The sequence below is a fragment of the Capra hircus genome, chromosome 18 (genome assembly GCF_001704415.2).
Source record: "Capra hircus breed San Clemente chromosome 18, ASM170441v1, whole genome shotgun sequence".
In the NCBI taxonomy this organism is placed as follows: domain Eukaryota; kingdom Metazoa; phylum Chordata; class Mammalia; order Artiodactyla; family Bovidae; genus Capra; species Capra hircus.
This window is the reverse complement of record NC_030825.1, coordinates 38,229,024-38,256,578: the sequence shown is the minus strand read 5'-3', so window position 1 is coordinate 38,256,578 and position 27,555 is coordinate 38,229,024. Positions and strand designations below refer to the sequence as shown.

Below are 27,555 nucleotides of genomic sequence, written 5' to 3'. Positions count from 1 at the left end.
GAAAAAGCAGTTAAAGGAAAATAAAATGTATTACACTTATGCTCTCATCCGAGCCTCTTAAAGTGAAGTCTAGAATTAAATGAACAAAAGAAAGTAGATTTCTTATGTCTTCTTCTACATTCCTCTGAATGAATTTAGCCTTTAGTGGCTACAAAATCAGTTATTATTTCAAGTCAGTTTCATTTAAAAAGAAAAAGAAAAAAATAGGACATGAAAAATACCTTACTTATGGTTTCAAGGTGTCTTCTTTATATCCTTTAAATAATTTAGTCCAAAAATAAGCTTCTTTTAGACTTCAATTCTTATGCCTTAGATGACACATAAGAAAAATTAAAATCAACCTTTGATCCTAAAAAATTAAGGGGAAAAAACCTTCCAAGATCTTTTTGTTAACAGTTACATGTCTACCCCGTGTTGAACAGCATCATATAAAAGATGAAACAAGAACATCTCCTTTGAATAAGGCACTAAAAACCAGCAAGCAAGCTTTAACACATCACACAATTGGGGCTGACTTAAATTTCCTTAATTTAAAATTTCTATTATTTAATGTCTTAAGAAGTAGCAGCAATTATCTGACAGCCAAATCAAAACTCTTAAAAGAAACGAGAAAAATCCAAAACAGTGTTCCCAAAAGTTGGAACAGTACATGAAATGAAAGCGAGAGGCAGGGCCCAGAAAGAATATCAAAAGTTTGCAATCAATTATCCTCCAATTTAAAAAATTAAAAAAAAAAAAAAAAAAGACCATCAAAAGCCTCCTGATTATACTGGAAGAAGGCTAAGGTTCAGAACAAAAGTCTCCTGGTCATTCTTCAGAGAGGTCAGATTCTCTGGTGTTACAGCGAAGGTGGAAGGTGCTTAAAAACAGGTTGTTGTTATTATTCAGTCGCTATGTCTTGTCCGATTCTTTGAGACCCCATGAACTACACAGTTCATGGAATTCTCCAGGCCAGAATACTGGAGTGGGTAGCCGTACCCTTCTACATTTCCGCTTTTAGTCTTTTTTCTCTTTTCCAGCTAAATATGAAAATGTATTCCCTTACTGCTTTCCAGTTTTTTCGTCAATCTTTTCATAAGTTTTCATTCTTAGAGCTCTTGTTAAATGGTAAGTAATATAAAGACAGATGGGGAAATATAGCCAGGTAAGAGTCCACAGCAAAGATTAAGAGGAAATTCTCCGACAATAAAATAATAATGAGATAAATTATCAAACCTATTTTAAAGGAATGCCCTAATGCTAGAGATTTAAAGCTAGTTCCTCTAAGAAGAGTCTTTTAAGGACAAGGAAGGCGGGTGTGCTGCAGTCCATGGGGTCGCAAAGAGTCGCACACAACATAGCGACTGAATAACAACCTCTAAGAAATTCTGGAGGATTTTAACTAGAATTGAAAGTGAACATTTTCTGAATGACGGAAACACTACTATTTACATTTTTTTCTCAGCATTTTCTCCAGTCTTCGGATGGGGGAGGGGAGGGGAGCTAAGATTCTGAGGTGAAAAGTCACAGCGGTGACAGTACAGGGCAAACACCAGGAGGTCAACCTTTATCAGTCTCTAGTGAGCTGTTAGCTTTCATGACCTGGGAAATTCTTAGCCTGTCACCCGAGCCAGGTCCCGCCTTGCCCTGCACTTCCCCTCCTCAAGGCTGGAGCAGGAGAGTCACTACCAGCCCGACCCGCGCGGCACTCTGGGAGCGGAAGAAGGAGCCGCGCGGCGGCGGCTCAGCCGGAAGAGGAGGAGCCAGGCCTGGAGGATAGCCGAGAGTTACTGCCGCTACGGCTGCCGGTGTTTGCGCGTCGCGGGGAGCAGGGCCTGGCGGGCGGGGTGTGTCGCGATGCCGGAGCTGGCGGTGCAGAAGGTGGTGGTCCACCCCCTGGTGCTGCTCAGTGTGGTGGATCATTTCAATCGGTGAGCGGGCGGCACGGGGCGGCCTACCGGGGCCGGTGGCGCCGCCGCTGCTGAGTCACGGGCGCGCTGGGTACGGCGCGGCGGCCGCGGGGGTGCTGACGCACCAGGGGTGGCCCTGAGTCGCCGAGGGGCCCAGATTAAGTCCATTCATGAAGCCCAAGTTACCCGGAGTCTTCTGCCCAGCCGGCATTCTCGGGAACTGAGCTGATCATTCCCTTTACCCAGTCCGTACGATGCCAGAGTATGGGGAGCAGGTTTCATTTGATCCTGATCCCCCAGTCCTCGTGCCCATCTATCGCCTTGTCCGTCCCTTTTCGCCTAAGAGACTCGGTGTTTGGTAGGAAAGCCCTTCAGACTCGCGTTTTTTGGCTCTGAAGGCTGTCACCGAAAGTCTGGTCCTTGCAAGAACTGTGCTTTTAACTTGTGGAAGTTTCCGAAGTGGGAATCTGGTTAGACGATAGCTTAAACCGTAGATATATTAAGTCTTAAAGTCGAGTTTTTCTTCTAAAAATGAGACCAGTTGGAGGTGTAGGCGTTAATGAATAAGGAAACATCCCACAGATAATTCTTCTGCCTTCGCTTGCTTGTTTTCGAGCTGTTCGTCCCGCGGGACCTGTTACACGTGTTCATAAGTTTTACAGTAGTTACTTGAATTGGAAAGTTGTAAGACCCAGTTGGGAGCATCTGCTATAAAGTCATAGTTGCTAAGTGCTTGCTTTGTACAACTCCCAATTCAACCAGAGCCAAAACCAAACTCAAAGACTCCTGTGAGGTTTAGGGTCCCCAGTTTAGTTCCATTTCTTTGTAGGACCCTTAGCCTAACAAGAAACGTGAGCTTTTCTACTGTACAATTACTGTTTTTCTCCCATAGGATACTAGAGGTTCTAAGAAGGCGGGCATCATTTCAGTTCCATTCAGTCAATTCAACAAACATTTTTAAGGGCATAGTGAAGGCAGACACTTCAAGCTGCTGTGTCAGACACAAATGCATTTTTGTAGATTAGAAGAAAAGCCCATGAGTGTGGAAATTTCCTTTGAACTTAGATTTCCCCCCAAAATCAGAATACTTAATTCTGATCCAAGCAGTAGACATAGTAAGCATTTATAAGTTTGCCAAATCATGTGTTTAGATAAGTACAGTGCAATCGGTGTGAACCAGCAACTGTTAAGAAATTGTGGTTCATTTCACAATGACTTTTGTCTGTCCTTTGAACACAGAATTGTTTGTTATGTCACATTTGTTAGTGGTTAATGGAGAATTCTACATAAAGACCAATGAAATAAGTGAAACACTTGTCGTTCCTTAGCACAAAATTACTAAGGGGGTTTGATTTGAAGATAGAAATTCTGAGGTAGTTTTTCTCGTTCACTGAGGCCTCCTCCCAGTATGATTAGTCACCAGCTCAGTTCCAACTTCTGCCTAATTTAGCCATTCAGAGAGATCACAAATGGCATACACATGCTTCTGGGTCAGAATCATTTTCTCAGCCCCTAGATGATACAAAGAATTGTTTATGCCATCTAGTTGGGCTTGTTTCAGAGAAGAGTTGGCAGGCTGGACCATAACAGTGGTTCAGCTTTAGCATCTTTATCCCTGAAAAGGTTGGAGGATAGAGAAGATAGAGAAAGTTTAAGAAAGAAAGGTAAGCTTTTATCAAAATAAAAAGTTAAATGTGTTTTCAAACACCAACCAGATAACATTTAAAACTGTAAGATCTGGGGAGTTTTCATTTTCTCCATTTTAAATTTCTATAAGGTTTGAGGGTTGGTTGTTGTTGTTTTTTTAAGACTAACTTACTACATTTGTTTAGTGGGATCAGTTCCCAGCTAAGCTAAATTGTATCAGTACATTGGTATTTCATGTTAGGCATCTTATTGTTGAGTCTGTGCCTATCCAGATTGATCTTTTGTTTTCTCATTCAGAATAGGCAAGGTTGGAAACCAAAAACGTGTTGTTGGTGTGCTTTTGGGGTCATGGCAAAAGAAAGTACTCGATGTATCCAACAGTTTTGCAGGTAAAAGAAAAATCTGTCAATTATACCTCAGTTTTTTTTAATAAATAAATAGACAAAATTTACATTTTCTGACTATGGTTAAAATGTCAATTAACTTTTAAAAAGAAAGAAAATTTCATGGTCTCCACTTTTTTACTACAACCAAGCGATTCTATTTCAGAATTGCTTAAGTATAGAACAGGGAGGCTAAAAGCTACACACAGAAGTAGATAGTAAATATTTTTAGTATTTTCAGGCCGTATCGTCTCCATTGCAACTGCTTAGCTCTGGAAAGCAACTGAAAACAGTATGTAGACAAAGTAACAGCCATATTGCATAAAACTATTAAAATAGGCAGTGGGTATAGTTTGTCAACCCCTGCACTAAACTGTTAACCGTGGCTATGGGTAGGCAAGAGGGAGATAAAAACCTTCTTTTCACTCTGTTTCGTGAATGTTCAGAAGAATGTATCTTTGTATTTTATGATTAAAGCAGCAACAATGAACAACAAAATAATTGCTGGCATAGCTGCTAGACTAGAGGTCACTAACTCCAGTGTCTAAAAGGATCAGGCAGTAATGTAATTTGCCCAACAGAAGTATTAGGAAATGATGGAACTTTTAGCAAACTGAAGAACATATATCCTTTTCAAAGGAGGTGACCTCTGTATGGCTACAGCCAGTTATTGCCAGGTCTTCCAATTTTTCGAGACCCTGGTGGTCTAGATTTGTATGTGAAATCTTGCAGTTTTTAATAAAAGCAACTCAAAAATACTTTTAATACTGTATTGGACAAGCTAAAGACATGGGTCAAATCTGGCCTAGAGGTCCACAGTTGTGGTATGTGCCCTTAGAGTTCTATCCAGCACCCTAAACTGTTTTGGGTTTGGTTTTTTTTTTTTTTCCCCTTCTCTAGTTCCTTTTGATGAAGACGACAAAGATGATTCTGTCTGGTTTTTAGACCATGATTACTTGGAAAACATGTATGGAATGTTTAAGAAGGTAAACGGTAGGTGGCATTGTGGCACTGGTATATGTGTGTGGTGTGGTGTGTAAATGTGCGTGTGTGTCCCAAATGCCTTTTCTAAGTATTCACTTTTCTTTGTCTAATGTCAAAGACCGTTTCACTTAGCTAGACTAAAGTAAAGCCAATGGTAGTAGACAAATGAGGTAGAATAAATGAGAAACTAGAGTAGCAATTTAAGGCCAGCTAGACCACCTAGGTTTCAGGGGAGAGATAGCCCTCAGCAGCAGAAAAGCAAAAAGTTATCAAATAAAATCCACGTGCCTCTAGAGCTTTAGTGCCACCAAGGTAAATATCTCTGTCATGTGTATCATTTTCATTTCATTATAGCAGCCACATTGCTTTGGAAACATTTATTCCCACAACACCCACTGCTGTAATCTATGTGAGATGAACTTGCATTTGTTTATATATTCCCTTGGAATTGTTTTCTAGTTGCTTCATGTATGACTGGTTTCCTAAACTAGTCTGAGATATGGCTATCTCTAGATTTCCCCTGCTGTTTATTTTCAGAGATTCCTGCTTTTGAATTTAAAATTTCATTTAAGATTTCATAAGCATGTCAAGGTTAGATGCCTGGAATTTTTGAAAAGGTAGAGAACATAACTACTGAAGTTCTTACCCTTTTTGAGGGTAATATATATATATCTTTATGTAACAGTTCAAAGCCACTGTTTTTTTCCTTCACAGCCAGAGAAAGAATAGTTGGGTGGTACCACACAGGCCCTAAACTACACAAGAATGACATCGCCATCAATGAACTCATGAAAAGATACTGCCCTAACTCAGTAAGTGCACTTTATCTTTAAAACCCTTGACTGATAATTGTTTGCCAGTTAACTCAAGAAAAAGAGCCTCCTAGTGGATAGTGAATCATTTCACCACTTTTTCTCTATAAACTTGTGTTAATTTGCAGTGCTTTGTGTAGTATACAGTAACCCAATGTATTTAGTAAATTAAATATCTGCTCAGTGCTAAGTATGTAAGTTACCTTCCTTAATCCTCTCAACTATGGGATTGTTAGCCTTTTCACAAATGAGAAAACTGAGGTTCAGAATGGTTAGTAAGGTCTTCTGAGAGTGCAGCTGGGATTAAAATGCTGGTTGTCTTGACTCTAATTTCCTTCTGCTTGATTCCTTCCTCACTGGACTACCTTTCACCTTGTTAATGGATGGGGTTGAAGAGCAGAGCAAATAATAAGAAATTTGAAGTGTAAAGTCTTTTTTTTTTTCCTGAAAATTCTGGCTCATTATCTGTTTAAATGAATGAAAAAGCTTCAGTAATCATCTTCAGAATGGCTGCAGCTATTCCCTATGTGCTTAGTACAAGGTGGTTTGCTAACATGTGTTTTTCTGCCAGGTATTGGTCATCATTGATGTGAAACCAAAGGACCTGGGACTGCCCACAGAAGCATATATTTCGGTGGAAGAAGTTCATGATGTAAGTCATCATGTTATGAGCCTAGGAGATTAGCTTTGCTACTTTTAGGGCTATTGGGTTTTGCCCCCATTTCAAGTCAACAAATACTTTATAACAAAAGGTTATTGATTTCTGTCAACAGTTTGATATTATGTTTTTTCCCCCTTGAGTGTTTGAATCACCAAATTTTAGAAATGGAGAGGACCACAGAAATCTAAAGTCTCCTTTTACAAATGAAACTGAGACCAAAGTAGTCAAATTATCAGCCAGAGATGTTCTCAGCAGAGTAAATGTAGAGCCTGATGAGCTTGATCTTAATCTAGTGCCATTTCCACTGTTTGCCCACCTCTGACAGTCTTCTAGAAGTTACTAGGTTTTCAAATAGAGTAAGTCAGAACTGCCTGGAGCTAGATGGCAAAACCCATCTGCACGATTTGACACCTATATAGTTGGCTCCATTGTATTCAGTACCTGCTTTGTGGTCTTGCTAGCTTGTGCCTTGGGTATGGACAGGACAAGCTGCCAAAATAGCTTTTCTCTATTTCCAGGAAACAGAATTGAACGCAGATTCTAGGATAAGATTTGTTGTAAAACTATATGAGTTTTGTTTTGAGTATAAACTATTTGCACTTAGGGTATACAAAGAGCTCAATCTTGAATTTCCAAAGTCAAAAGTTGGAGAGATGGAGTAAATATTGTCTTTCTTCTTATAGTTATCCATATATTCAATTTTAAAATCTGGAAATGGCTTTTTTAACTTAGCTTCCTGCAAATGTTCCTTGCCCTGACCTCTGTGCCCCTGTTTCTCTTTGCCTTACTACTAGAGAACTTAGATCCGCATCTGTTGCCTAGTTGCAGTAAGGCTTTCATCCCTGGTCTTGGTACATTTGTTACAAGTTAAATTTTACCTTGCCTCTTTCAAAAAGCAGTTTGAGGCTACTTGCATACACACATACATATGCACACACACACACACACCCCCAATGAAACAGGATTTTTTAATAGAAAATAGAGGGGATGTAAGGGTCATATTATAAGATGAAGCCATGGAAAAATCAGTACCTGAAAAGACAGGCCATGAAGTCCTGCACAGGTGTTGGAAGGCTTTGACCATCCTAGCGTACAAAGCCAAGAGGAAAATGTCATATTCAGGATTCACACTATCCTGGATAAAACAACAACAGCTGATGTTTATACCACTTAGTGTAAGTGAAGTGACTTTCCCAAGATCTCACAGCTCCCTTAGCACACACACGGCAAAGCCAGGCTTTGCATCTAAGCCGTCTGCCTACATCCTGTGCACACATTGCCATGCGCTCCTGCTTGCAAACAGTTCACAGCCTTTATAGGAGATGCACAGCCTCTTCTGGCACTAGATCTGAGAAAAGTTTCTCCTGAGTCCCGTCAAGAAATAAGTAGGTGATACAGCAAACTACATCCACTAATGGGTTCCTTGATTAATTCAGGCCACCAGAAAATCAGTGATTCTCACCACATTGTTTGGTGCACTGATCATTTGACCCAATGGACAGTAGATGGTTCAAAGTTATATTTTCTAACATAAGCTTGTCTCAGGCACAATGTTCAGAATATGGCCTATTTTAGAATGAACTATGACAGTCCTTAAAATTTAGCCAAATTGAGACTTCTCTGAATATCCATCTCTACTGAAGACTTAATATCAAGATTTTCCTCAGAAATAAGCTAAGGATATGCCCCAGTATACCTCAACCCTGAGTAGGACTGCTGTGACAGCTTTCAAAGCAAACTTTACCCACCCTTGCCACAGAAAACCCAGTAATAACACCTCTCAAGTGATCTGACTTAAAGCAGAAGAATCAAGGTGTGAAAAGGAACATGTGCTAGTGTGTTCATTTGTTTGTAAGTAAATAACTATAATTAAGTCTCCTCTCCCAGGATGGAACTCCAACCTCAAAGACATTTGAGCACGTAACCAGTGAAATTGGAGCAGAGGAAGCTGAGGAAGTCGGAGTTGAACACTTATTACGGTGAGACTTTAGGACGGCATCAGAATCAGAAACTGCCCAAGAGGCTGTTCAGTGTAAGGAAAAGATTCATATCAAGAGTCCAGAGACCAGGGCTCTAGTTCTGGATCATCTATGAAGTGTCCTGAGTTACGATTTATGACTCTGGATAGCGCACGTTGTCTGGAAGCTATAATGCTGGCTGTGACAGGAACACTTGCATGTTAAAAGCAAGTGTGTGTTCTTTAAGTGTACCTCCTTTACAATGAATGGAGCTAGCCAGTTTTCTGCAGAGAATCTGCATCAAGGCCTTTTACACTCTAGGGGACTTCTTTAGTAGTCCAGTGGCTAAGACTCCACACTCACAATGCGGGGGGCCTGAGTTTGATCCCTGCTCAGGGAACTAGATCCTACATGCTGCAACTAAAGATCCAGAGTGCCACAATTAAGACCCGGCGCGGCCAAATTTTAGAAAAAAAAAAGAAAAATACTTACATAACCCTGACTTATTTGAAAGGTCATAGATTTTCTCAAACAATAAGATTTGTTTCAGTTCAGAAAGTTACTACTGACTAATTTAAAAGCATCTCAAAACATCTTATAGATGCAGGTGAAAAGAATGCTACCCTCTTTAGAAACAAGAGAAATTGAAGTAGAGAGGGATTAAAAAATTTTTTTTTAGTGAACATGATTTCATTTTAGCGCTGTCTTTTGAAAGATGCCCTGTCCAGTGAGAAAGATAAAACATGCGCTTCCAAATGAAAACAAGGTTAAGGCACTTTATACTCAAATCTTTATCAAACGGAGAAGTAGCGTTTTTGCTTTAGAAAACTTGCCCCTCCTCACAAACTGAGTTATTCCCTTAGAATGTGAAAATCTATGTGATGGTATAGGACACTGATGGATACCTCTGCTCTTTCTTGTGGATTCCTACAGAGACATCAAAGACACTACAGTGGGCACTCTTTCCCAGCGGATCACAAACCAGGTCCATGGTCTGAAGGGACTCAACTCCAAGCTCCTGGACATCAGGGGCTACCTGGAGAAGGTGGCCACCGGCAAGCTGCCCATCAACCACCAGATCATCTACCAGCTGCAGGACGTCTTCAACCTGCTGCCAGATGTCAGCCTGCAGGAGTTTGTCAAGGCCTTTTACCTGAAGACCAACGATCAGATGGTGGTAGTATATTTGGCCTCACTGATCCGTTCTGTGGTTGCCTTGCACAACCTCATCAACAACAAGATTGCCAACCGGGACGCAGAAAAGAAAGAAGGGCAAGAAAAGGAAGACAGCAAAAAGGACAGAAAAGATGACAAAGAGAAAGAGAAGGAAAAGAGTGATGTAAAGAAAGAAGAGAAAAAGGAGAAAAAATAAAACATGTAGCTTTTTAATTTGTAAATTAAAATCTTGTAAACTAACGCATTGTGCCGCCAGAGGGTTCTTTAAAGTGCTTGTTAAAAAGCTGTATTGATGAGAGCTCTCTGGATAGAGGGACTGGTCTCGAACCTAAACTGCAGCTTCGGCTACTGTGAGTTGGGGAGGTGACAGCTCAGGTTTTGGACTGTGTGAGAAAAGTGAAGAGAAGTAAGCGAAACATTTTTGGTACTCTCCCTACTTTTATCTATGAGACCAGGAGTTGAATTTTTCCCGTCTCAAGAGACTCTTGGGGTCTGTTTCTGGCAGTCTGCAAAACTGCAGAATGGAATGCATGAATTCCTTAAGTGCTCTGCCTTGGAACACTTTGAGGTCTGACCCTCAGGACTCTGTGAGAATACTGCCCCACGGGACTTCTCAGACCCGTAGCTCTGGCATTCTCGGGGCTTGGGATCAAGATATTGTTTACCTTCAAAGACACAATTAAATAGCTTGGTTTTTAAGTCTGTGTTCTGGTCTTTTTTAACTCTGGGAGTGGTGATCCATTGTTTTCAGAAGCAACAAAGATAGTTTTTAATTGACAGTTTTTAATCCTTAAGCTGCCTGAACGAATTATTTTAGACTGGATCCTTTATGAAAAAGAGAATAACATTCCTTTAAAAATAAAGTTGTAATGAGAGTTCCCAACTGAGCCCAGAAGACCTGGGTCATAGTTCATATCTCAGATTCCTGTCCCTAGAGCAGTCTTTCTGAAGTTTTCATAAGGGACACATTTACTTACTATTGCAGTAGGTACGTTAAACGACAATGTCAGTGGGATGGAACAAAGCTTCCCAAAGTAAGTAAAGGTGCTTAATCATTTGACTTAATAGTTGTCACTTGGATACTAACTTCCTTTTTTGAGTAGTTAGAACCTCTCTTAAGAGTTCGCTGCTGCTGCTGCTGCTGCTAAGTCACTTCAGTCGTGTCCGACTCTGTGTGACCCCATAGATGGAAGCCTACCAGGATCCCCCGTCCCTGGGATTCTCCAGGCAAGAACACTGGAGTGGGTTGCCATTTCCTTCTCCAATGCGTGAAAGTGAAGTCGTTCAGTCGTGTCCAACTCTCAGCGACCCTATGGACTGCAGCCTACCAGGCTCCTCTGTCCATGGGATTTTCCAGGCAGGAGTACTGGAGTGGGTTGCCATGTTGGACTATCGGTGTTCAACTATTTAAGAATACAATAAAATAGCACTAAAATGAAGTCAGTGGGATCTCATAAACCACTTCTTAATGTTACAGTGCCTCAAAGTTGCCAGAAGCATCCATTTTGAATCGGCAGACCTGCCTGCCAAAGAACGAGTTAGTGGAAATTTGGGGGTTGATTTTTATCTGACAGAAACAGAACTACCCACATCAGTGGTCAGTTCAAAGTTCATTAAGATGCTGAGATAAAAAGAAATAGCAAAGGGAAAAGAGCTAGAGAAGTTTTTTGTCTGTTATGGCAGTCAAAAGTCAGAGGGTTGTTCCCAATACATCTAAGTAAAAGAAATTTGAAATACATACTTCAAAGCTTGAGATGCATTTAAAATGACAAGTGTGTTATTAAAAGTTTTTTGAGATCTTGTTGCCATGTTTAGAACAGACTGGTGTGAGAAAGGGAACCTTTCTCCAGGGTAGGCAGCAAAGACCAGAGATGCCATGGATCTGAGGCTAAGCAGGGACAAGGAGAAAGTTATCCCAAAGAGTGAGTCCTTTATGTAGGGTGGAGGTGGGGTGGGGGCAACTCAGGACCACACAGGATCAGATCCACCTTCAGAAGAATGATCTGCACTTAAAAAGCTTTCCCAGGGTCTAAAAGGACAATGTCACAGGCTTGACGTTTGTCACCGTTTGATAAGTTGGAATGTCTATTGAATATGTAGGAACATGGGAATACCCAGGCCTTGTTATATTTAACAGTTGGACCTGCATATGGACAAAACTGACTTTGACCTCACTAACAGGATCTTCAGTTCCTTCTAACAAAAAGTGTATGTCGCCTCTAGAGTCACGCAGGCTCATTTTCTCAAGCAAAATTGCTGCCATCCTATGTAAGACAGTGAGCTTTATAAGGCTGTTTGTTGATGAAGGCTTGCTTATATAAATAGCAGCTGACTTGACTGCAAAACCCATGACCCTCACCTAAAATAAAGTCATGTGTTCAGATAGCTTAGCAGTCTCAAGATGAGATTTCTAAACTACTTTTGTTCTTTGAACACTGAAAAAGTATCCTGGGTAAAGTCTAATCCCATTTTCGGACTTTGTATCCAGAGTTGTGACATTCCCTTCCTTCCATTTTGAAAGGTTTCACAATAACAGTTCAGGCTACTCCAGCTACACACATTACAGAGAGTATAACTTCGATTCCCTACTGGTATTCTGTTTGATAAGTAACATCTGAAATAGTCCCAAACTTACAGGTCAGTTATCCTTAGTGAAAAGGTTAAAAACTGTCAGGGTGGAATAACAGCTTTGAGCCCACTAATTAGTTAAATGATCTTTCATTTTACACAGATCATCAATCACCAAAGGGGAAAAAAGGAAGTAATATTCATTGAGGGACTACCATACTGCTTGCTCCACTGCTCATGATGCAGTCAACCTTTCCAGTGGGAATTAATCCCAGAATCTTACTCCAGTTTCTAGAGGACTCTCCAGCTTTGAGAACTTGATCATATAGAATTACTTTCATTTCAAATAAAAGACTTATTAACACAAGTTCTCATAAAAGAGTGAAAGATCCTACTCACTTGGAAGTCATGAACAGGACTTTCCTTCTACTATTTTCTACAAAAATATCTATGAAGCAGAAAGACTTCAGAATGAATTTGGGTTCTTTGTTATGCTACAACATGCTGATGACTTCATGTGCCCCTGTCACAGGAAATAGGAAGGATATCCGGGACATGCTGGAAAAGCAGAGAAGCATCTGAATTATGTGACCCACAAGAGAAGATCTCTACAACTTTCCTAAGCAAATTCATTCCAGATTATACATAATACTGGAAAGTGCTGGTTTCCATATCTATGCCTTTCAACTCTTGGCATTTCTCTTTTGCTTGGAAACCACACCGAATTCATATATTTCAAAAAAATAAAAAATAACAAGAAAACACCAGTGGCTATTCTTGTTGGAGGAGTGGGTAGAAAATGACTCCAGAAGTAGGGAAATGAAGTAGAAAAAGAAAACAGAGGAAACCGTGTTAGTGTGTTTCCAAGGCCTAAGTCAAGAGCAAGCTTCCTCCAAGCGTCCCTCTTTGGAGCCAATCTGTACTTCAACACTAGATGGCACCATTGACTAATATCATCTCAGCAAGTGACACATTGGTTCACATTCCAGTTCATCATGGAATTGGGAACCTTCCCCAAAGTTGCTTCCCACCACTTCTGCTTTTGGCTGCAACCATCTAGGCTAGGCTTTGAAGGAATCTAGAGAGCATCTTGCTGCAAAAAATTGGGTCAAGTTGCCACAGCTTCACCCCTGCTGTATGTACTCTATGATAAATAGATAAAGTTTTCTCTGCCCTTCAGATAGTTCATGCTTGGATTTTCCTCACTACTGATACCACTCCTGGTTTCTTTAAGGACCATATCCAGTGAAGGGCTGGTAAATGTATAACAACCAGGTCTCTAAAAAGAGAGGAGGAAGGGTATTGATTTGTGGCCTTTGCCAATTTCCCTGGTGTAAATACTCCCAACACAGCTGATTTCAAGGCCAACATGAATTGGGAAAAGATGCACATTGCACAGCATAACATAGTATTACCCAAATATGGATACAATAGATAAAAATAACCTGAAGAAAACATGATAATAAACTGTAGTAAAATCATTTAGCTACAGTGCATAGGGAGCATTTATTACCCCTTTTCAGATATCATTTATTTCTTTGTAAATTTATACAATTTACCTACTGCATTAGAATCTCTGGGAATCTGTTTTTAAGAAATTGGTAGTTTCTGCATATATGCAAGTTAGACAACCTTTATTTAATGTAGATAAAACTACTAACTTTTTTGCCTTACCATCAGCACTCTGTGGACCAGTCCTTTCCCAGCTTAAGATCTCTTCTCATACATGTGTGTCTATTACGACCCACAAAGCGTCGTCCTTCTCTGCAACATAGCCCCAGTATCTACCTCTATCTATATGGTACAGCTAGCGTCTGATCAGTGATAGTCTGGCTTAACTTTTAACCAAAATACCCAATCAACGGCCTCAGTTCATCTATTATCCCCTCTGCTTCATTTTCAACCCTGGCTTTATCCCCTCAGCAGATAAGACTCTGGGACTGTATCCTGTACTTGAAAGTTGCTAAGAGAGTCGAACTTAAAAGTTCTCACCACAACGCAGACTTAAATGGTCGCAACAACAACAAAATGGGAACTCCGTGAGGTGATGGGTGTGTCAGTGAACCTCACTGTGGCAATCACTTCACGACATGTACATGAATCATCACATTGTACACCTTAAACTAACACATTATGTCAATTGTATCTCAATAAAGCTGGGGAAAAATACACTTAACCTGGGGCTTCCCTGTACCTCAAGGCAGACACTGGCACCTCAGGGATCTGTGCCCTTGTTCAAGAGTAGGGATGGGCTAAAAGCCAGAGTTGAATGCATGAGCTACTCCTCCCCTACCCCATATGCCCCATATTTTAACCAACGTGAACCAATCCCAAGAGGCAAACAACCATGACTATAAAACCCAAAGTTCAAAGATGCAATGCATTCCACCCCAGGAGAAAAGAGTGCTTCTACACCCACAACTCACCAAGGCCCAGATGCTCGTGAGGGAGGCGTCACTGAGGCGGGAGACGTGCCCCTGAACCAACCCCAGTGGGAGTCCTAAAGCAGAGCCTGCCCTCCAGACGCGTTCACTGCTGTACTGGCATCGTCTACCTACTGCTCACCCTGTGATTATACAGAGAACGAACCCAAAATTGTCCTTGAGTGTCTGGACAAGACTCGTGCCGACGCTTGCCCAAATAAGAACAAATGACAACCCCAAAACAGAGCACCGTTGCAGGCTCGGCCAGACCCAAGGCCTCTGAGGCCATCGGTGCCACCCGGGCAGTGATTTCAGGCCATGGACTCAGGGTGGGGATTGAAAGGACTCCCACTCCCAAGTACTTTCTTTCCCCAAGAAAAGGAAGGCGAGTGATGCTGGTACCTTTCTGCCTTTATCCCTAGTTGGTGTGATTGTTTTTGAACTACATGCCAAGGCTCTCATTATTAAAAATCATGACCATGGACTTCCCTGGTCCAGGGATTGGGACTCCCCACTGCCACTGTAAGGGGCACACGTTCAATCCCTGGTTAGGGAACTAAGATCCACACATGCTGTGCAGCGCAGCCAAAAAAAAAAAAAAGACAAAAAATCATGGCCACATTCAGGACCTGGTACATGTAAGACATGCTAATCCAAGACCATTTCACCTGAGCTAGGATAGTGTGTTAGTTATCTACTGCTGCATAACAAATTACCATAAACTTAAACTGCTGAAAATAATATACATTAGTTCTCACAGTTTCTGTCAGGAGCCCAGGCACAGCCTAGCTGGGTCCGCTGCTCACCGACACTCACAGGTGGCAATCAAGGTGTCAGCCGTGCTGCTGCTGTCTCAAGGTTCAGGAGTATGTGGCTGCTGGCAGGATTTAGCTCCTCACAGGCTGTCGGACGAGGGCCTCAGTTCCTCGTTGGCTATTGACACGAAGAGGCCCTTGGTCCCTTGCCATGTGGGCCTCACCACCATGGCAGTTTGTTTCATCCAAGTACACAAGCCAAGGGAATTCCCTGGTGGTCCAGTGGCTAAGACTCCACACTCCCAATGCAGGGGGCCTGGGATCAATCCCTGGTTGGGGAAATATATGCCACATGCCGCAACTAAAGATCCTGCATGCTGCAACAAAAATCGAAGATACTGTGTGTCGCAACTAAGACCCGGCATAGTCAAATAAGTAAATACATACATACATACCTTTTTTTAAAAAAATAAAAAATAAAAGTACACAAGCCAAGAAGGCAATGGAGAGTCAGTAAGCAAGAAGCAGGTCCCAATCTTTGGTAATTTAATCACAGAAGAGAGAGCCCATCGCCTCTGCAACATTCTGTTTGTTAGAAGCCAAGTGTCTAGACCACTCCCACTCAAGGAGAAGGAATGATACCACAAGGTGTGCATATCAGGAGGGGTCATGGGGGGGCACTTAAGAAGCCTGTCCCCTACAGATAAAAATAAGAATTCACCAGGGTAGTCCACAATCGACTATATAGGGTTTTCATTTTAAATTTCAGTGCCTAATGAAAACCTTAGAATAAAGATGCTAATAGAAAATGCAGAAGCAACACATCCCTCTTGTTTATAAGCAGGACTACCTACTGCCCCCAGTGGCTTTGGAGATGACAAACCAAAACAAAATAAAACCCCTAGAATTAGGAACCAAGTTGATGCTCTTAAGAGATAAGGTGCAAAATGATGGCGAATTAGCAAAAATCAGTTCTGTTTTTAGAGATGCTGGTGAGCCTAGAGTCTGTCATAACAGAGTGAAGTAAAGTCAGAAAGAGAAAAACAAATATCATATATTAATGCATATATATGGAATCTAGAAAAATGGTACTGATGAACCTATCATATGCAGGACAGAAACAGACACACAGACTTGTGGACTCAGCAGGGGGAGGGGAGGGTGGGACAAACTGAGAGAGAGGCACTGACATACACACTATCGTGTGTAAAACAGCTAGCTGGCGGGAAGCTGCTGTGTAACAGGGAGCTCAGCTCGGCGCTCTACGATGACCTGGAAGAGCAGGATGGGGGAGAGGCTCAGAAGGGAAGGGATATGTGTATGCATAGAGCAGACTCACACTGTTGTACAGCAGAAACGAACATGACATTGTAACAATGTCCTCCAATTAACAATTTTCCAATTTAAAAAATAAACAGGAAAAAAGTTCTGACATATACATATCAATATTTATTTATCCTTCTTCCCTCCTGAGACTGTACTAAAACGAGTGTGAATGAATGTCAAAGATCTCCTATTTTCCCCTTGCCAACTGACCCAATTTGAGAGGCAGCAAATGAGAGGTGGACGAGGGAATTCGACACATTTCTGGAAGGAGGAAATTAGGAGTAGTGACCAAGCAGCAGGAGCCCCAGCCTAGAGTTCACACGGCAGGAGCTAAGCCAACAAGGGTTCTGAGCTGGGAAAGGTTCAGGCTTAAGATCGGAGTTAGTGCCACGGGGGTAAACACAGCAGCTTAGTGGAAAGTCAATATAACAGAACAGCCAAGCCCTCCTGGGGACCTTCTTTGCACAGCTGCAAGCTGCCCGCAGGCAGACCTATCAAAGGAGAGGAAGTTAACTGAGACAGCAGATGAAGCGCCTCTTCTCCCTCTCCAGCCTCGCTGAGACAACTGTGAAGAACACTTTATGAAAAGTCTTAATCCACAAGGACAGAGAGAACATTAAGAGGATTCAGCAATGGACAAAGTCATTTAACAAAGAGTTTGGACCTGGAGGAGTGTAACTAACCAGGGAGAAATCTTAACCTCAGACACAGGGAGGTGCAGACAGGAAATGAGCGAGTCCTCAAAGACTCAGTACTTGGGGGCAGCAGGAAGGCAGGAAGTTGAAAACTGGGGTAGGTAAAAGATTCTACACAGAAGAGTGGGTCCCCGCCCCCGAACCCCTGTACAGTTTGGCTCCCTCCACTCTGCTGGCTCCAAGGACTTGAGCCAGAGCAGAAGGCCAGGGGGAACGAAAAGGTCAGTGGTCAGGACTCCGAGAACCCTGGCTCCTTTCTGCTTCTTACTCCCAGGAAGCCTATAGGCAGGCCACCTGACTCAGGTATAGTCTCCTGCTCAGGTGAGGTGCAGAGGACTCATCTCTGGAGAAACTGGTCACTCCCCAGAAAACAATGACACTTAAGGCTCCATGAGAGTCCACTAGCCACCTACTGCCCTTACAGCGAAGGCCTTCAGGCAAGAGACCACTCAGGAGAGTCTTTCTCAGAAGTGCGGAGCCAAGATTTCTCAGTAGGGAGTTGTTTTCCCTCCTCTTCCGTCCGCACTCATTCTTTCCTGTCGGATGGTTTGCAGCTGCCACGTCCTGTCGTGCTGTCCATGCATTCTGCAGCCTGGTCTTTGAATGGCAGTTTGGGGCCCTAGCCTAGAGTAACCTGGGAATGTCACAGATCCAGGCCACAACCAGTGGGATGGTTTGGCTTAAGGGGTTTGCCTCCTTGGGCCTCCATCTTTCTCAAAGCCATATCAGGTACACAACTGGTGCCCACCCCCCATCTATTCTGGAGCATAATTAGACCCTTTACTCCACAGCAGCTGAACTCTCAGCAACCACTGCCAGGCTCTAGGTGCAGCAGACCCAAACGGTTCCATCTTGCCCAACGTTCTGCATCTTTGTTTTATTTATAACCCATGAACTTGTTTATCTTGTTTCTGAGCCAGCCTTTTCTCTCTTTTTTATATTTTTCTTTTTTTTTTTTTTTTAATGGTTGTGGAGCCAAGAAGCTGATAAAGTCATGAGTTCATGGTACCATTTTGATGGAACCCCCACATTTCGGTTTCTAGTACTATTTTATACCAAAAAGAACCAGGGCTCAGTGGAGGAGTTGGTTCTGTGTTTGGGCAAGAGAACTAGAGCTGGGATTTGATGTCACAGAGACCATCAAGGCCATCTGGAGCGGTGACAAGAGATCAAGGTGAAGGGGCCAAAATTGTGACGGAATCAAAAAGAAAACAATGATCACTGTCACCGGGACCAACTGAGTTGGAGCGAGGCCCTGAGTCCAGGATGATGTTCAGAAGGCACAAATAACAGACAGCAGGCCAAAGATAAATCACGTGCACCTCTCTGAGTCTGCTGATAGGTGCTTGACTCGCAGCATGGACCACAGGAAAGTGAGTTTGTGACTGTGGAACTTGAACCAACGTCAGAATCAGAGCGACCTGGAGAAAAAGATTCATGGGGCAGACTGCTGAGAACTGAGTAGAGGTAATAATTCTGAGCACTGACTCAATTTTCTTCCCCAAGATGAGACTGGGGCCTTGTTGCTAAGTTTAGCTCAAGACCAAGAACAGCCTGATGTTTATAAGCATTTCCCTGAATGGAAGCACATAGATCTTTAGTGTAAGTTTTTCTAGAAGGTTGCCGTGAGCCCTGATATAGGACAGTGGGGGAGCAACAGCTGAGCTTTCCAAATCCAGTGAGGTCTTACTTATGTAAAGTCTTGAGCCCCACTAAGGACTTTGGGTGACAAACAGTCAGATCTGCTCTTCACTTCCAAAATAATTTTGTAGCTTTGGCTGATTTTATCAGGGACTTATTACAGCATGTAGAGGTAGGGACCCTTCCTGACTGTCTAATTTAACTTGAAACACTTCAGAGTAAGAAAAAAAAAAAAATGAGGATATAATAAAAGCAAAGATCAGTAATTAGAAACCCTAGGGTTAAAGAGCTGTATGAAGAATACATAATTGTATTACATTATACCATTTAGATTCTGGAGTAAACAGCATTTATATCATTATAGTAATATTAACATTCTTCTTGCTTTTCAGTTTTCTAAATAAACCTTTAGGAAAAGTAGAGCATTATGGTTACAGAACAGAACGTAAATGTTTTAAAAAAACAAACAAACAAAAAACTTTGATCAGGTAAAAGTAAGAGGGAAGATGCCCAGAGTTAGGAGGTGGAAAAGTGAAAGAAGGACTGGAAGAACAGACGGGAGCTCACAGATCCAGTTCCCAGAGTGGAGTGGCAAGGGGTCCTGTCCACTGCTAAGGCTGTTAAAACAAGAACCTTTTTCAAGGGCAACTGAGTAGAATTTGCTGGGATTTTAAAGTCTGTCTGGAAGGATCCAAAAGAAACCAGCAACAATAGTTGCCTCCAGATGGTGACCAGAATGCCTGAGGAACAAAAGAGGGGGGCTTTCACTGTGAACCCTTCCTTATCCTGGAATTTTAAACCTTTTTAAAATTTTTACTCAGTAGTCCAACTCTAGGACTGCCGCCTCCCAGAAAAGCAGCGTCGGTGCACAAGACCTGGCCGAGAGGCTTCACCAGCAAACTGCTGGACACAAATGCTGTGCCCATGAGGACAAAGGTGGGTGTGTTACAGAACAACCATGACATGGACTATCACACACTACAGAATTCACTGGACCTAGGCTGACGAACACGGAAAGGTGTCCCTACTACCTCATTTAATGAGATGAGCTGCTTAACGTGTGTAAGATCTCATTTTTTATATGCTTTTAAATTATATGTACATATGATTTATACACATAAAATAGTCTGGAAGGACAGCAAACTGAACAGCAGCTATTTCGGGAGATAGGAAAGGGGAGAACAATTTTGACTAGGGCTGTTTTATTTGAATTTATTATGAGATGTCTGTATAACATATGAACTTTTGTCAAAACCTCCTCAAAGTACAGCATAGCCCTGTCAAATGAGAAACGGCTTTGGTGTTGGGGTAGATGAACTCCCAGGAGAAGATGCTCTGCACACCTCTGCCTCCCCGCACCCCACCCCAGAAAGACGCCAGATCAGAGCAAGGCTTGATCCAGGACAAAATCACTTCCATGTCAAAGGCATCGAGACTGCGCTGATGGATCCCATCAGAACCTTTAAGTTCAAAAAAGTGGGCGGCAAGCCCCTGGCTGACCATGAGCTCAAGTCCAGGGTATCCCTCTATCATCACGGAATTCAAGAAAACAGGAAACGTTTCTCAGATGAATGGCTACCCAGGAGCTGGTTCCTAAAACCTGTCCAACTTGCAGCCTCGGGCTGTTGATGCACTGGTGCCATGGCAACTGCTCAGAGAAGCCCAGGCCAAAGGTAGCCGTGAGGCAAATAAATGAGGGCTGAAGCCCATGATCCTTAGATGAAGACTGGGCCACCCATCAGAAGTGTGGCTGCCTCGGTTAATGACACACACTTCTCAAAACCAGCAAGGTCATAACATTTCCATTCGTGTAGACCTGGAAGGTCCGTGGGGCCCAGAGACCTTTTGCCTGGAGGACAGTGACTTTGGACACATCCACGCCAACACTGCCCACAGCTGCTGATTGTTTATTGCACAAGAAACTGGCAATACCAAGGGCAAGGGGGTGGGCATTACAAAACAATCTGGTGACCAGCTCAGAGCTACCAAAGGGCATTCCGTACAGACACCTCAGTTATATACACGTATGTACACACACACCCACATGAACGCACTCTGCACGCCCATGAGCCTGAGGCTCCCAAACCCTGCATGGCATGGTGGCTTGCGCCCCAATCCCCAACACGGTGAGACACCGCAGGGAAGCACAGCCAACCATCCGAGGGAAGGAGGAGGTTGGGCTGCAGTGAGCTGAGCCGCTCACATCAGTACACACAACAGAGCAGACACGGGCCAGGGTGGAGAGGGGAGGACGAGGACCTGGGAGCACGAGCCTGTCCTCAGACAACGCCATGGGTAGCCTGAGGACCTGCACGGGGACCCAGCGACAATCACCACTCCAGCATCCCAAAGGAGTGTGTTCGCCTGAAAGATCTGAACACGTGGCAGGACGCCCACAGCAGAGGTCGGCAGGAGCTCCAGCAATCAAGTCAGACTGTGCAGAGCAGCTCAGGGCCCTTCTGCTGGTTTCCAAGAGCATCATCTCTTTTGTGCAGGTAAAGCCACACTTCGAGGCAGAGTGAACACACTCTACAGTAGCAGGAACACTCTTCATTTTCCATCCGGATGCACGAGCCGCCTGGAGGTCCAGGGTCTTAGCAGGTCAGCCCCATGCACCCCATCACTCCATCTAGCAAAGGGAGTTCTCCTCTCTTGGAGGCAGCGAGGTTGGGGTGACACTCAGGACAATAATCCCCTTCCCCCTTCTCTGTCAAAGGCTCGGGGATAAGGCTGCTGGGAAGCTGAGCCACTGGGTCAGGCCTGCCCGAGCTCACAGAACTGTGAAGCAGGCTCCTAAGAGGAGCAGCTGTTTGGGAAATTCTTGGACCAACGGTGCTGTGTGCCTCTGGGTCCCAGCCATGCCTGGCGCACCAGCTCCTTGACAGGAAGTGACAGCAGCTTACCAACCACAGAACACAAAGCGGCCCTATGCACAGAATACTTCAAGTTTATGTAAAAGGGAGAGGAAAGTCTGAGGGCGTTTCCATCCCCTGACATCCCAGCAACTGGTAACGACCCTCTGCCTGCTGGCGGGGACACACTGGCCAGCACTGAGTGGAGCGGGGCCGTGCTGCTCGGCCCCTATGGCTGGAGCTGGCTGCACTGAGAGGAGCGCGGCCGTGCTGCTCGGCCTCCTTGGCTGGAGCTGGCTAGCCAGGAACAAGAGCTGACCTTGGTCCAGAGCTCCCCTCCCTCAGACCTTCATTTATATAGATCACTGGAAGAGTTCTATACAAAATAGAACCTCTTTTACTGACAAAGACCCTGGGCTTCCTCAGCCCAGAAAAGCTACCCCAAATGGCCAGTCTCCCTCTCACCTAACCAGCCTGTGAGGCCCAGGGCTTCAGCACAGGGCACCCTCCCTTGCACACTCACACAAACCTAGGGTTGGTCTCAAGGGAGAAGGATGAGTTTTCCAGAGAAGGTCAGCCCTCTAGACTTTGCAATGGCTGATGGGGCCAAGGGTGACATGGGGGCTTTATTCCAGACTACCACCAGTGGGGAAGAGCGAAAGGCAGGGCAGGGCCTCTTGAGGTCAGGCTCTGCTGCCACCAGCCTGATGACAGTGTGGTCCTACAATGGGACGACCATCCGTAGGGGCCTCCTGGGGGCTACAGGGCCAGCGGCCTCTCGGGCAAGGAGGACTCAAGACTACACATGTGCTGGGGGTTGGGGGTGGGGGACAGCCCCAGTTACTCCTGTCCAAAGCCCTCGGTCTCCTCAACAGCGTACAGCAGTTTCTCCTTCAGCTGTTCATAGCTCTTGTATGGCGGCAGGTCCAGCCGGTTGAAACTGTCAAGAAAGGAGAGCAGGGCAATCAGCACAGGGCACAGGTCAGAGCTCTAACAGCCACAAGGGTATTGAGAGATCCCATACTGTGACTCAACCATGATGCCAGCTGGCCACACACAACAGGGTCCTCAAAGGCCCCACTGTGTCCCTCGACCGTGAAGGGGTTAGAGGAGGGGACAGGGCTACAGGGGAAATGGGGAACTGCAGAGGAAGACCGGGGACAGCAGCTCTTTGCCGACTGGAATAGGAGTGTTTCAATATAGCAAGCTCCCTACACATGAACGCATTCCATTCCAACAGCATGTCTGTAAGCCCAATTTGTTCTTAAGTCCGATAAAGTCAGCCTAGGTACTCAACTAACACAGTTGGCTATCCAGCTGTTGTTCTTCAGCCATTACTGTCTGACTCTTTGCAACCCCATACACGAACTGCACCACGCCAGTCTTCCTGTCCTCCACCATCTCCCAGAGTTTGCTCAAATTCATACTGTAATACGTTTATAATACTTTTCATACAAATAATACATAAAAAAAAATTTTTAATCTGACAATACAGAGCTCTGAAAAATAGAGTACAACAGCTGGAATACAGGGGCTTGGCATCCAGTGAACAGGAAAGAAGAGTTACTGATTGGAGACGGAAGACGGTAGAGCTAAAGGATCATCAGCAATAGGAGATGGCGGGCAACCTGCATTCCTCAAGTTGATGCCACAGGTTCTGGTTCCTTGCTGGATTCAACTCTATCTACCCTCTTGAAAAAAACAATGATCCAGTGATGTCTGGCTGGTAGCTCTTTTTTTCATCATAGGTGACATGGTAGCACTGGATTACATTCTGAACGGCTGCTGCAACCTTCATATACCATTCTACATTTGGGTCCTACGCCTCAAACACTAACGGTGCCTCGTCAGCTAAAGAAAATCCCCTTGCCATTTCCTGCTCCACTTGTAGAGGATGCATGCACGTGACAACGTGCGCCAGATATGTGAGAGAACTTACATGACTAGACACATGAACTCACGTTCGCATCTTTGAAAGTTCACAAGTTGAAGGTTTGTATGTAGGGGACTTACTGTATTTCATACCCGGTATGGCTGTCAAGGCACATAGATACTGTCACAACTCCCAAAAGATCAGAGGCCCAGGGGCTGAGGTGTGCCTCCCCAAACCTAAGCACCGCGGAACTACACACAGGTTGCCAGGATCAAGGCACTGAAGCCACCTTGGCCTCAGGGCTGCTCTTGGGGGCTCATCGGGTCTTGGGTTCCAGCCACCTCCCCCGACAACCAGCACACTCACCAGGTGTGGCTCCTGGGCAGCCAGGTTTCCTTGCCAACCTTGTCAATGCAAAACTTCTGTGGGCCGTTGCTACCTGTTATCCAAAGGAACACATGTTGTCTATGACAAGTCGGCCCCTTCCTGAGGCAGGACCCTCCGACACCACCACAGACAAGTCCCACTGACTTGCTTCCAGGAAGACAGGAGGTCTTGTCCCTGCTTTGAGCTGTCCTCACTTCCACCCAACGGCACCAGCAGGGCGGGGAAAACGTACCGATGAGTTCAGTGAATCCCCCAACAGGAAGGCGGCAGGTCCCAGTGACAAACTGCAGCAGCCGGATCCTCTTCTCATTGTCCATCTCCTTCACCACCTGGAGCCCCGCAAGCCCAGGCAGAGTCAGGGCCCACTTGGCCCAGCACTTTGCCCTGACCTGTAACTCTGCAATGAGCCAGGGCCCCTCTTTGGGGCTGAGAACATGGAGCCCCAGCGTGGTCTGTGGGGGTGGGTGACAGTTACTCCCTGGGAAACCCCAAAGCCGCTCTAAGAGGCTGTGTGCATACATCATTCCCACCAGTCTATGTGACATCTCTTGGTTTCAGGCCAGAAATTCTCCTCCTCAGCCAAGTTCCATTTTTTTAAAAAATATGTATTTATTTAGCTACATCGGGTCTTGGTTGCCCATGCAGGATCTTTCGTTGTGGCACACGGTTGTGTCTCTCCAGTTGCGGCCGGTAGGCTTAGTTGCCCTGCAGCATGCGGGATCTTAGCTCCCATACCCGGGGTTGAACCAGCGGCCCCTGCACTGTAAGGTGGGCGCTCAAGCACTGGACCACGAGGGAAGTCCCCCAAGTTGCATCTTTAAAAACATACAAAGGATGAGATTGACTGCTTTAATAGGTGTGAGATTTCTTTCTGAGGGAAATGAAATGTACTGGAATTCAACAGTGGTGATGGTGGGTACAACACTGTCAGAAACCATTGTTAAGAGCCACTCCAAACACTTAATGTGGCGAATTTTATGGTATGTGAACTCCACCTCCACAGAAAGCCTACCTCTGCTCGTTCTTTTTTATGTATGCTATATTGCACAATGATAACGACAAGACCCGCACATTCAAAGCAACTGATTCCTTATATGCAGGACAAGGGGCTCTTTCAGTTTCTCTGGAGCCAAGCCCATGCTTTCCGTCCGGCTGGAAGGAGACCACGTGACCTACAAGAACTTTCCTCCCTGCTCATGGCCCCCTCCCTCACAGCCCGCACACCAGCATCTGAGGCTGGCCCACTGCCCACACTACCTCCTGTCAAATGCAGTGGCCGCAACCCAGCTCCGATCATCCCAAGGCTGGGTTTCTCGTCTCCTTTTGGGAGTTGGGGGAGGCGAGGAGAGTGTCAGAGACGAGGAAGGTGATGACACAACAAGCATCCAAAAGCCTGGGGTTCAATCTGGTCTCGCCTCCTGGGGGTACCGCCCAAACACGCCCACCCAGAGCCCCCGTGCGTTCTGTGGGGACAGACGCAGGGCCCACCTGCCAGAACCACTGGATCTGCTTGCTGTTCTTGGTGTAGTGCCGGTAGATGGTGTGCTTCTGCCAGTCGCTCAGGTCTATCTCCTGCATGCCGCACAGCATCAGCTACGGAGGAGAGGGGGTGTCAGGCACCCGGCACCAGCACTGTCCCCACGGCACACAGGGCCCCGTCTACTCCCTGGCAGGTGGAAGCACTCCGCACACCTCTGTCGGCAGTTTTAACAGTATGGGTAGCCCAAGTCTTGCATGATAACCCCTTGCAAACAAGAGCCCAGGTAAGGGCAGGTGCAAGACCCAAATTGACCGTATGTGCCTGCTGCTGCCATCCTGGGTTTTACTGGTGAGTTGCTGTGGGTGCTCGGCGAGGCTATCAAAGGGCAGGGCGGCCCCAGGGGCCAGGGGTTCAGGGTCCCCACAAACTCAGCTCTCACCTCCAGCTCTTTCTCGTCAAAGTAGCGCAACCACTCCAGGGGGGCCACCTCGTTGAAGCCGTCCAAGAAGGCTTTGGTCTGCTCTTCCACGCCCCGGGTGAAACGCCAGTCAGTCAGCAGCCTGAAACCAAGACTGACCGTCGGGGGAGCCCGAGACCCACTCCTCTGGAGCAGCTCAGGGTCTGCGGGGAGGTGGCCTCTGCTGGCAGCAAGGAGGCAGCTGAGAGCCAACCTGGGGGGCGGGATACCTGGGCAACTTCGGCCCCAGAGCACGGCCTTTAAAACCTCACAGTAACCCGCAGACACCTGAATCTTCAACATCTCCTCCTCCTGCTCCTCCCATCACCGCTGACTGAAGCTCAGATGAAAGGGGGTTAAAAGACTGGCCCAAGGGACCTGAAGTGAACAGGCACGTTCGTGTACAATCCCACAGGTGACAGTTGGTTTAAGCAGGCAGAACACAGGTGCCCTTTCAGTTAGGAGAACAAAGAAGGAGTTGTCGAACTTTTATGCCTCTTCAAAGAAATTCTGTCCTGCAGTCATGAATCTGCGACTTGGGAACAAGGAGCGCCCGGGGGCTGGAACACAGGGCCTCGGGCTCTGGCTACCCAGCTCTGGCCAGCACATGACTGCCACGGCAGCCGTCTAGGGTCAGTGCAAAACGGAAGGTTCCTCCCATCCCTGGAGACCCACAGGCCACACGAGGGGGCCTAGCTGAAGACGGTGCCCCGGGATAAGAGTGTGAGCCTCTTTCTCTGCGGCCGGCTGTGTCTCTGCCCTCACTTCCCGGGCCCCGCCGGCTCCCTAGCACTTTCCACTCACATGATGTACTCTTCCTTGTTCTCCTCTGTCACTCGGATGCTCTCGCCCCCTTCCTTCAGCTCGTGGGTTGTCACCTTGCCCAGGATCTCCATGTCCTGGATGAAGTACAGCTCTAGGCCACACTCCTCCAGGTTGTTCTCTCTGGGAGCACAAGAGACCAAGAGGGAAGGTGTCTGTCTTAGAAGGGTTCCCTCCGTCCTGCCCCGTCACTCACTTTCAGTCCCTGTGGGACACGAGGACTCACAGGTGGCCTGGAGCCCAGAACAGCGTCCCAGGACAGGGGGACTTAGAAGCTGGGCATCTCCACCCGCCTACTACCCACCCAGAGACCCCTCCTCTCCCAGAAAACAGCAACAGAGGAGACCCACTTGATCCAGACAATAGAGTTGTAGAATTCGGGGTCAATGGATTCCAGGTCTTTCAGGGTTGGTCTCTTGTTTAGCATCCGCTTGTAGAAAGGAAGTGTGAAGCCTGTATCAATGAACTTTCCATGGTACAGAGCCTGGGGACAGAAGAGACATGGCAGAGAGGTCTGGTTTTCCTCAGATGCCCCATATCAGAGCCCAGCTACTGCTCCCTGAGGTCCTGAGCATCCGGCTCTCCCAGGAGCCTGAAGGCTAGGTCTGCAGCCCTCTTGGTCCCACCTGCAGACCACAAGGACCCACCTCTGGCCCACTGCATGCCCACCAGCCCCTCGCTCTAGCAGAGGTCTACCTCCACCCACACAGAGGAGACTCGCTCAGCACAGCCCCAGGTGGCAGCCCTGACTCACTGCTGCTCCGAG

General features: G+C 45.5%; 2 protein-coding genes across 2 annotated transcripts in view; one reads left to right on the top strand and one right to left on the bottom strand.

Moving 5' to 3' along the window:
- PSMD7 (proteasome 26S subunit, non-ATPase 7) lies at positions 1,655-10,209 on the top strand. Its single transcript, XM_005692196.3, has 7 exons — positions 1,655-1,910; positions 3,834-3,925; positions 4,820-4,912; positions 5,618-5,715; positions 6,287-6,367; positions 8,264-8,355; positions 9,268-10,209. The coding sequence occupies exons 1-7, from the start codon at positions 1,837-1,839 to the stop codon at positions 9,704-9,706; spliced, it is 969 nt and encodes a 322-aa protein (XP_005692253.1). The 5' UTR covers positions 1,655-1,836; the 3' UTR covers positions 9,707-10,209.
- WWP2 (WW domain containing E3 ubiquitin protein ligase 2) overlaps positions 20,117-27,555 on the bottom strand; it is a 143,589-nt gene continuing 136,150 nt past the window's right edge. Inside the window, exons 18-24 of the mRNA XM_018062219.1 lie at positions 27,140-27,273; positions 26,772-26,912; positions 25,950-26,070; positions 25,519-25,623; positions 24,263-24,359; positions 24,010-24,082; positions 20,117-22,710 (exon numbers count right to left, since the gene is read on the bottom strand). Coding sequence (XP_017917708.1) covers positions 22,611-22,710; positions 24,010-24,082; positions 24,263-24,359; positions 25,519-25,623; positions 25,950-26,070; positions 26,772-26,912; positions 27,140-27,273 — 771 coding nt within the window. The 3' untranslated portion in view covers positions 20,117-22,610. The remainder of the gene's footprint in view (positions 22,711-24,009; positions 24,083-24,262; positions 24,360-25,518; positions 25,624-25,949; positions 26,071-26,771; positions 26,913-27,139; positions 27,274-27,555) is intronic.

What these genes read in the sequence shown, in the direction of transcription:
- PSMD7 (XM_005692196.3), top strand. Translation starts at nt 1,837, where the DNA reads ATGCCGGAGCTGGCGGTGCAGAAGGTGGTGGTCCACCCCCTGGTGCTG. An exon ending in TGTATCCAACAGTTTTGCAG is followed by an intron (nt 3,926 to 4,819) that starts GTAAAAGAAAAA and finishes CCCCTTCTCTAG; the next exon opens with TTCCTTTTGATGAAGACGAC. An exon ending in AAAGATACTGCCCTAACTCA is followed by an intron (nt 5,716 to 6,286) that starts GTAAGTGCACTT and finishes TTTTTCTGCCAG; the next exon opens with GTATTGGTCATCATTGATGT.